The 10,260-nt window shown below is 32.5% G+C and overlaps 1 protein-coding gene and 1 pseudogene across 1 annotated transcript; one reads left to right on the top strand and one right to left on the bottom strand.

Annotated features, from left to right (window-relative positions):
• The first annotated feature begins 2,394 nt into the window (after positions 1–2,394).
• Positions 2,395–3,313, top strand: LOC117704537 (olfactory receptor 4P4-like; annotated as a pseudogene).
• On the bottom strand, positions 3,285–9,702 carry LOC117704123 (olfactory receptor 4P4-like). The gene is made up of 2 exons (XM_076929049.1): positions 9,578–9,702; positions 3,285–5,786 (listed from the first exon to the last, which is right to left on the bottom strand). Exon 2 carries the CDS (start codon positions 5,762–5,764, stop codon positions 4,793–4,795), a length of 972 nt encoding a protein of 323 aa, XP_076785164.1. The 5' UTR covers positions 5,765–5,786; positions 9,578–9,702; the 3' UTR covers positions 3,285–4,792.
• Positions 9,703–10,260: the final 558 nt, after the last annotated feature.

The raw sequence follows: 10,260 nt of genomic DNA, 5'->3' as shown, positions 1-10,260 counted from the left end.
TTGCTCAGCTCATCTTGAAACTGGAGCCTGCTCTCATTTCTTGTGTGTGGTCAAAATACAAGGAATAATATCATTAAAACAAAACATCTAACTTTCCCTTTCTTAGAAGCCATTAAATGTTACTCCCTTGTCAGGCAGTTGTTGGATTTTTATATCTACTGTCCACTCTTCATGCTTGGATTTTGTCTAGTTAGAGCTGTACAGGTCTTGGCATGCTGCTCCAGTCAGTGAGAATTCTTGTGTGCCACTGTCAGGTTGTGTCCAGAAAACACTGTTTCTTTGACATTATCTACCACTGCTTACAATTTTTCCTGTTCCTCATTGGCAAAGATCCCTGATCATTAGAGTGAGGTATGGACGTCTATTGTAAGGCTAAGCACTCTGCAGCAGTCAACAATTACCTGTTGTGTGTCTCTGTGTTGATTCCCATCTACTGAAAGAAAAAGCTTCTCTATTAAGGGTTGTGAGATGCTCTGATATAAACATAAGATTAATGAATTTGACTTCATGGGTTTTGATAAACAATTACAAATAAGTAAGTAAGTAAGTAAGTAAGTAAGTAAGTAAGTAAAAACACTATAAAATTAGAAGTTTGGACATGTAAAGCATATTTCTAGGATTTAAATAGCAAGAAAAACTTTAATGAGTATATATAGTATTCAGTGTGTGTATATCTAAATTATCAATAACAACTGTTTTCAATTTTTGAAGGTTTGAAAGAAGAATTTTGTGCTCTTATAATATAAAATATATATTTTATATAAAACACTTGAGACTGTATTCTGATAAAAAGGTAAAACCTAAGCACATATTGGTTATTGTCATTTCTCTTGTTGCCATGGGAAAGACATAAAAAATATTTGTTTTATGTAAATGGTGATATTCAGATTAAATTTTAATATACCATTGGTAAGCTTTTTTATGCTTACTGTGTAATCGCTATATATTTGTATCTGGTAACACAAAAATCATCTACTAGTGCTTGTTATCAATTGAACCCTAGGTAATTTAACCTTTGTGGTCATGGAAGATTGAAAATAGAAATACTTGTACTAAAGAAGAGTGGGTAAGCATAAGGGAGGTTAATATCTTTGTCTATGAAACTATGGCCAGAACTTGTCTAAATATTAAGATTGTGCACTGAAATAAATTGACCATGGCAGAAAATTATGAAAAACAGCAAGAATATAAGAAAGGGTAGCTGCTTGTCTGAAGAACTGCCTTGAAGAATCCCAGAAGAGATGATAATAATAGTATTGGCGGAATCATGCAGGAGTCAGAGGCAATGCAGACTTGGAAAATAATACAGAGCCTAGGGAAGTTTCCTAAGGGTGGAAGAATAATGAGCAGGTCTGGGTTAATTGAGTGACAGGTCAAGATGGAGCTGCATAGAGATGTTTTTGGTTTACCATGGAGGAGAGTCTAGGTTCAGTGCATAGTAGGTTTGAGTTCAATGAAAAGAAATAGGATTTTAAAGTTTAAAGAAAATAGACACAGAGACTAAGAACATCCTACATGATGTGCAAATATCCAGTTTAATGCTTACTTTTATGAAGTCATTTCTTCAAATTCAGAACTTTCTCAGTTCTAAATATTCTTGTAAACATGATTAAACTTTTGGCTTTTGTTTGTGCTATTCATGGTTTGAAAACTAGTAGGAAACCAGTGTTCAAAGAGACTGTAGCAACATTATTTTGTCAGATTATAGTCTAAGGATTACTACTTTTAATTCATGAAATTGAAAATAGTACAACTACACAATCTTCACTTAATAGGATGTTCTTAGTCCTGCTTCATATGCCATTCACAAGTATATGATATTTTTCAAACTATGATCAGGGATTAGATTTAGCACCTAGAAGGCTTTTCAGGACCACAATTTAATAACCAAATATTTCACTATCAATAGTAAAAATTCTACAACAAATATTAATTTTACAACAATATTATATACTTATTAGTTCTACTTCCTTCAGTTTAAGACTCGTGATTATAAGCTACCAAATGGGTAAATTACACAGTGATAAAGAGATCACAAGCCTAAACTCACTTTTTGTAGAATGTAAGGACATGTCTTTGATTATGATCTCTACTAGGCTGATTTTTAATTTTATTCACTTTTACTAACCTAATGTAATTTAAATGATTTTCAAATGATGAAAATATTGTGTAGAATATAAGAATTAGAAATATACAAAATATATATGTGTATGTGTGTGTATACACACACACACAGAGAAAGAGAGAGAGAGAGAGAAGATGTGAACATGTTTTAGTAAATGCATATACTAGTTATAATATTTGCTGCAATTCAGCAATACTATGCTGAATAAAAATTTCTAATCTTTGTCTTTCCTTTCAGCTAATGACATTGAATGTTAATTTATTTGGAATATGGAAAATACCAATAACATCACTGAATTTAAACTGTTAGGACTTTCCCAGAACAAGAAAATTAAAACTCTATGTTTTCTGTAGTTCTTGTTGTTACATAGCTATTTTGGGGGGAAACATGCTCATTATGATTTCTATCACATATAGCCAGCTAATTGAGCAACCAATGTATTTCTTCCTTTATTACCTTGCTTTGTCAGACCTGTGCTACACCTCCACAGTGATGCCCAGGTTTCTTACTGGTCTTCTCATAGAAAGGAACATAATTTCTTATACCAGCTGCATGGCTCAGCTTTTCCCCTTGCACTTCTTTGGAGGAATTGAGATCCTCATACTTACAGTGATGGCCTATGACTTCTATGTGGCTATCTGCAAGCCTCTGCACTACCATCATAATGAGCAGAGGAAGGTGTCATGCCTTGGTAACTTTTTGCTGTACTGGTGCTTTTATACATTCCTTCTTCCAGAGCCTCCTTGCTATTAGCCTCCCCTTCTGTGACCACAATGAAATGGATCACTATTTCTGTGATATTTATCTTTTGCTGACTCTTGCCTGCACCAATACATACAAAGTCAGACTTCTGGTGGTTGCCAATTCAGGCATGTTGGGACTGGTCACTTTCATGGTCTTGATGTGGTCTTACTCTTTCATATTATACACCATCAGTGCTTACCCTGCAGAGAGCCAACACAACGCTCTTTCCTCATACAATTCTCATGTCACTGTTGTCATTTTCTTCTTTGTGCCTTTACTTTTTATTTACATTAGACCAGCTACCACTTATCCAGAAGACAAAGTGTTTGCTCTTTCTATACCATCTTAGATCCCATGTTCAATCCTCTGATCTACACACTGAGAAACACAGAAATAAAGAATGCATTGAGAAATGTTTGGTGCCACAAACTATATTTATTGTAAAGAGAATAATATAATATTTATTGCTAAATAAGCATGAAAAACTAAGATGTGATGTTTGTCTTCCTAAATCTCTAGGTTGTTTCCAGTTTCTGGCTATTATAAATAAAACTGCTATAAACATAGTTTTATTTTAAATTAGATACTTTATGTATTTACAAATGTTATCTATCACCTTTCTTAGTTTCCCCTCCGAAAACCCCTAGCCCATCCGGCCTCCCCCTGCTTCTATATAAATAAATAAAATATTCAATAAAAATAATAATAGAAAAAAGTTTCCCTTTCAGAATAATAAATGAATATTACAGAAGCAAATAGCAGGCCAATTCTCAATAAGTAAGTGTGGAATGTTCATCTTTCTAATGTGTTGGATATACAAGAGGATTTAGATAGGTATTTGGAACAATGGCTTGATACTCTTTATCCTATTCAAATTATTGGAAGGAAGTTCAGAGTTTAAGAGTAAGGAGCCATCTCGAGTGAAATACCAAATACCATTGGATTCATGTTAGTTCTAAAATTTACAGTGGTAGTCATTATAATTAGGAAAAAGTTTCAAGACACTTGCAGTGTATTTGGCATAATTCTAACAACTCTCTGGATGTTTTAACTTTGCATAGTGAGTATATGAATTTAAAGAATGCTGCTCTGCTGAGTATTGATGCAGCAGATACGACTAATAAAATTATCGATGGCCTGAGGTCAGTATTTCTATTGTGGTCAATCTTCAAGAATGGCATATAGAGCTTCATCTTGCTAGCCCTTTTTGTCCTGGGAATACTTTTCCTCCTGCCCATCATGTTAAAGCTTGTCTCTAACAACATCAACTTGTTGGCAGCCAAAATACATGGCTTGAATGTTCATTTTTAAAGGAAACATCTATAACACAGAAAGACATCATATGGCACAGAACACAGTGAAGAAGAGGGGATTGTGGAAATTTTGTAAAAGCCAGTGAATGCCAAAAGGACTACTGTTAAAAAAATAATTTACGCTTGAGAAAAGTGAATTGAGTTTAGAAATATAAAAAGTTAAAAAATGTTCTTTTTTAAAATTAAAATAGAATACAAAAATGTAAGAAATATTCTGTGACATAGAAAGTATATCTTTTAGATATTCTCTGTTGTAGGTACAGATAAGAATTTCTTTATTTCTAGAAGCTAGATATAAACTGAGTTTACTAAACATAGTCACACAGCATAATGCATTATATGTGCTCTCTGTGTTCACATGGGGAGCACTTTGCTGTGGATGACTTTCTGTCAAGCATAATTAATTTTAGAACAAAAGGAGCAATTTAGTACAAACAATGTAGACACCAACAACAGCAGAATATTAGAATACCAACACTACAGTCAAAATATCTGTTTTAATATTGAGAACAGCAAATATATTCTCATTGAAAAGAACCCTGTACATATCACTAGGTATAAGACACATTTCAGGACATTTGCCTTTTGCTGATTTAAGTTATAAACACTTTCAAGAAACTGTGTAATGGTAGAAAAGAGTGACACCATTCAGCCTGTTTCCTTCACTCCCTGACATACGGTAGCAGAGTCTCTTGATGGCATTCTTCATTTCCTTGTTTCTGAGTGTATAAATCAGGGGGTTGAGCATGGGGGCAATGATAGTATAAAAGAGAGCAAATACTTTGTCTTCTGGTAATGTCCTTGCTGGTCGAATGTAAATAAACAGTAGAGGTGCAAAGAAAAGGACTACCACAGTGATATGTGAACTGCAAGTGGAAAGAGCTTTGTGACGACTGTCTGCAGAGTAAGACCTGACAGTGTATAAGATCACAGCATATGATATCAACAAGACCACAAAAGTCACTAAGCCCATCAGGCCAGAGTTAGCAATGACCAAGAACCCAATTTTTCTGGTGTCAATACAGGCCAGTTTGAGCAGAGGGTACACATCACAGAAGTAGTGATCTATTTCATTGGGGCCACAGTAGGGTAAGAAGACTGCCAGGAGAAATTGACCAAAGGAATGCAGAAATCCCCCAGCGCAGGAAGCAACAATCACAGCATCACACTTCTGCCTGCTCATGATAATGGTGTAGTGCAGCGGCTTGCAGATGGCCACATAGCGGTCATAAGCCATTCCTGTAAGAATAAAGACTTCAATGCCCCCAAAGAAGTGCATAGTGAAGAGCTGTGTCATGCAACCATTGTAGGAAATTGACTTTTTTGTTGCCACTAAGTTGATAATCAGCTTGGGTGTCACAGTGGAGGTGTAGCACAAGTCTGAAAGTGCAAGGTAAGTCAGAAAGAAATACATAGGCTGATTGACAAGGTGACTACATGTGACAGAAATCATGATAAGTAGGTTCCCAAATAAAATTGCAATGTAACAAAGTAAAAATAATACAAAGCAGACAAGTTCTATTTCTTTTTTCTGAGAAAGTCCCAGGAGAAGAAATTCTGTGATATTTGTCCTATAGTCCATGATCCACAATGTGTGTATCTATCTGAAATTAAATAAATTATAAACAAGTAAGAAATATGTTTACTACATTACTGAATATTGTCCACTTTATGGGAGAAGATTAAATTAAAAATGTATAGTGTTTGTAGAATTTTGATATTTCATTTTTATTTAAAAAAGATTTCCAAGAGACCTTTTTGAAACACCTGGAAAATACAAATTGCTGCTAAATCTCTTACATTCTTGAGATGCATATTAATGTTCTAGGATAAATTATGTTTGTGTAATAATTTTATGATTATGAATTATCCAATAAAATATATATGAAATCACCAAAAAACTACAAAATACATACTTCTAAAGTATCAGAACCCTGTTTAATTTTTGCTGTTATTTTAGAGATGCAGAAATGAATGATAAAGTATGAACCTAATTACATGTAAATATATGAACTGTAATATTTGAGCACTGCCACATTTAAAATATGGTGATACACATCCTCTGTCAAATGTACTTGGAAGGTCAGCTTTTGTATTTGGAATTACTAGATAACTAGATAAAATTTTGGTTCTTAATTAAAATGTGTTTTAGTATCACTAATTTTAACTGTTATATTTGTGAATACGTATGCATTTATATTTATGTAAAGAATTTATTTTCCAACTCACAGAATAAATATTAGCACAAGAAAAAGCACTCTAGAATTTTTTAAATACCAACTATGTATCTATGTCCAACATATTTAAGAGAACATTCATATATTTTGTGTGTATTTTAGCATCCTACCCAGGTCTTTATCAAACACTCAAGTCACCTACAACTTAATGAATAAAAACAAGTCATTCAACCATTCTAGACTGTCCGTTGTAATTTGTTTCTGTTTACTGTGATAAGACACTGATCAAAATAAATTTTGAGGAAAAGGTTTATTTGACTTACTGAAAACACTTGTTGATGATAAGGCAAATCAAGGCCAGAAGCTGGTGTCAGGAACTGAAGCAGAAACCATAGAGGAATGCTGCTCAGTTGTTAGCTCCAGGCTCATATATTGTAATCCTTCTTATACAGACTTAATCCAATTTCCTAGAGATGGAATGACCCACCCTAAACTTGGATCTTCTATATCAATAAACAATCAAGTAAATGCCACACAGACATGCTCACAGACCAATTATATGGCAATGATTCTTCATCTGAGTGTCCCTCTTCTGAGGTGTGCCATGCTAACAATGAAAATTAGCCATCATGACATATATATATATATATATATATATATATATATATATATATATATATATATCAGTTTCCAACATACCAGTGTCAAGATCTCAAACTGAATTTCTCACATTCTCCAAATTATTTTACCTACTCTTCCTAACTTTCATTGTCTTGAAATAATGTGATCCGTACATCGTCTGTGTTTCTGTGTTCACTTTTTGCTAACATTGTTTTGATGAAGCATAGGATAGATAGAACCCAGGCTTCATATACACTGTGAAACTGTTCTACCCACACAATCACTTTTTAGGATGCATAAACTCTTTTGAACTGTAGACTTTTAGATATCATTGATACAATAGGGAATAATCTAGAAACAAACTTTTGAGCAGTCTGCTAGATAACACAAGAAATTCACTAAACTTTTTATGCAAAGGAGAACTTTGTAAAATATTTTATGCTAATTGTGTATATTACCAGTGATGGTGACTTTAAAATTAATTTCTGTTTCAGTGATGTTAAAAATACAGTGTATATCTAAAGTATGTTTTATCAGAACAATAACAAAATGTAAAAAAGAAAATAGGCAAAATTCTGAAGAACTCAATTCTTTAAAAATGAAGATTATAAGTTTATTGTTCTGAACATATTGAATATACAGATTTAAGTTCTCAAGAATAATTGCATACTTGAACTCATTTAAATTAATCGAGACATCATGTATTTAGTTCTAACTTTACACAGACCTCATATAGTATATAAATCAAAAGAATAACCAATGATCTTGAATTACTTGAATTTATTTTGTACCCCATTTTATTCATCCCTTAAAGTAATATATGTGTATATAAGTGTATTGTCATTTTTTAAGCTCACCGAGTCACAAAGAAGATGTGAAAGATGGAGGAAGATGGTTTGAAAAAGATGGTTTCTCAGGAGTGACAGGATTTAAGAGACATTAGTAGGGGGTAAAATATGATGACAGTATCTTACACATTTCTATAAATTTATTAATATATATATATAAAACATAAGCAAACCTTTTCATGACTACTATGGCAACAATACTGTTCTTCATCTCTTTCATCTGCCTGTATTTTTTCATGGTTTATTAAACATCAATAGATAACATCCCTGTTAGGTAATTCTGCTTAGGTGTAAGTCAATGCAAGTACAAACAGATCTTCACAGATCAATTTAATTTTGCCTGTGTTTCTTTGATTTGTAAAGAGGAACTGAAGTTGGAAGCTTTTACAAAGTTGCTTTTACTGGTTGCTTTTACAAAGACAGCCTCTGTCAGTTTTCCTCCTTACCACTGATGCTTAACTTTTCTAATCCCAAAATTACAGCCAACCTTCTTTTCCTTTAGAAGGTCAGGTTTCCTTACTTATATATGTCCTAGCATGCTGACTGAACACTGCTTTCATGCAATAGAGTTAGAAATGTTCAGATCAGAGATAATTTGAATGTCACAGCTTTCGCTGATTTTTCTTTTACCTGTGCTGGTTACTTGGGATACTGACAGTTTCTGTGTAAATTTGTTCCATTAGTGATCAGAATATTTATAGTTTCCAAAAATCATAACTAACATAACACTATTATATATACTCATAATCACTATGTCTAACTACTTTACCTCATATAATAGAACAACTCATTATTTTATAAGTATTAAAGCCATGATGTTAATATTGTATTACTACAACATAATTGAAAACAGAACAGAACAAAATAAAGCAAAACTAGATTATATGAATCAATATTATTTTGAATCTTAATTATCTGTCTTTGAAATAGATTATGCAAAGTTCCTGAATCTAATATATATCATGAAATGAAAATAAAACAAATATCCTTTCAATTTGAATAGATTTAGTCATTCAATCTTTGCTATTACGCAATATGTATTATGTAAGATTGTCAATTCCTAAATCATTGAGGATGGACTAAGATTTCTATTTAATAAGAAAGATATCTGCCTCCTCTGTCAGCAAGACTGTAAACCACAAACCTGAAACAGCATTTTATAAATAGACACAATACTTATATTTAATCAATTAGTCATTAGTTACCTCACCAGGCTCCAATGGATAGCTACAACTTAATGTTTACACAGATGGCTGTGGTAAAATTGAGTGAGTCAAAAACAAAATAAAAAATTATCAACCTTGAAAAATGACTGATAGGTAAGGGAGTTAGATAAGGGATGGAGAAAAGTAAGAGAAAAGGTGTGAGGAGAAAGTAACCAGAATACATTAGTTATATGTATGAGCTTACCAAAGAACCCAGTACAAAAAAGTCCTTCCTTTTTACACTGTATCTAAATTGTCCCTAAAATTTAAAACAAATGGTAGAAAATTTCTAAATAATCATTTTATACATATTTTAAGAATGTATTCTAAAAGTATGGTTCATATTGTCCCATGCACAATTTTCATTGAGAGCCAATTAAATAAAACTAATTCAAATGTTCAATTTACTAGTTACTTGATTTGAATTTTAGATATCATGTTCTACAACCACTATTAATTTGGCATCATCCAATAAGTGGAAAAATTATACATTAACTAGTTTTGACTTCATAATAATTATCTGTAACCTGAAGGTAGAGCTTACCTGACTTGATGGAAAGGCTTGTGGTTTGTTTCCAAAATAAACCCAACTCTTACTACCTTTAGTTAATGTATTTAAAGAGGTGGACAAGCTGATGTAATTTTCATGTGTGTTGGCAAATATTCACAGCCTTCTTCCAATAGCACATTCACCCTACTCCCTGGAGAAAGTGAAAATGGAGATATTTTGATGTGTTCACTTACAAAGTAGATTTCTTGGCAGCTACAGTGCTTAGAGAAATACAACACAGTATCACTGTGGACCTAGATGAATTATTTGGGATTATTTGATGAAAATGAAGTAGAGCCTTTATTTAAAACTTTGTTTAAAAATCTAAAAATGTAAAAAAAATTTCAATTAAAAAAATCTAAAAATGCTTTCCATCAATGAAGCCATTATTTGTGCATACCAAAAAGCTACAATACAATTACCTGCCATTGTGGTGAGGAGGTAGTGATGGAAATCTGATTATTGAGAAAGAAAAGATAATCTTAAACATTTGATAACAAGAAAAATAGCAGCAGCATCAACAACAAAAACAACAGAACTGGAAGCTTTAAGTGGTAAATTCAGGAGAAATAGAAATGCTCTCTCTACAGTTATTGAAGATTGTTAAATATTTTAGAAAGTATATATTATTACCCATTAGTAATAATTAAAAATTAGTACAACTTATTGTCTTCAAG

Source organism: Arvicanthis niloticus, chromosome 2, assembly GCF_011762505.2.
Source record: "Arvicanthis niloticus isolate mArvNil1 chromosome 2, mArvNil1.pat.X, whole genome shotgun sequence".
In the NCBI taxonomy this organism is placed as follows: Eukaryota; Metazoa; Chordata; class Mammalia; order Rodentia; family Muridae; genus Arvicanthis; species Arvicanthis niloticus.
The sequence above is the reverse complement of the archived record's forward strand: the minus strand, read 5'-3'. Positions and strand labels throughout refer to the sequence as shown.

Excerpts from the sequence above, each read along its gene's own strand:
- LOC117704123 (XM_076929049.1), bottom strand. The coding sequence starts at position 5,764 with ATGGACTATAGGACAAATATCACAGAATTTCTTCTCCTGGGACTTTCT.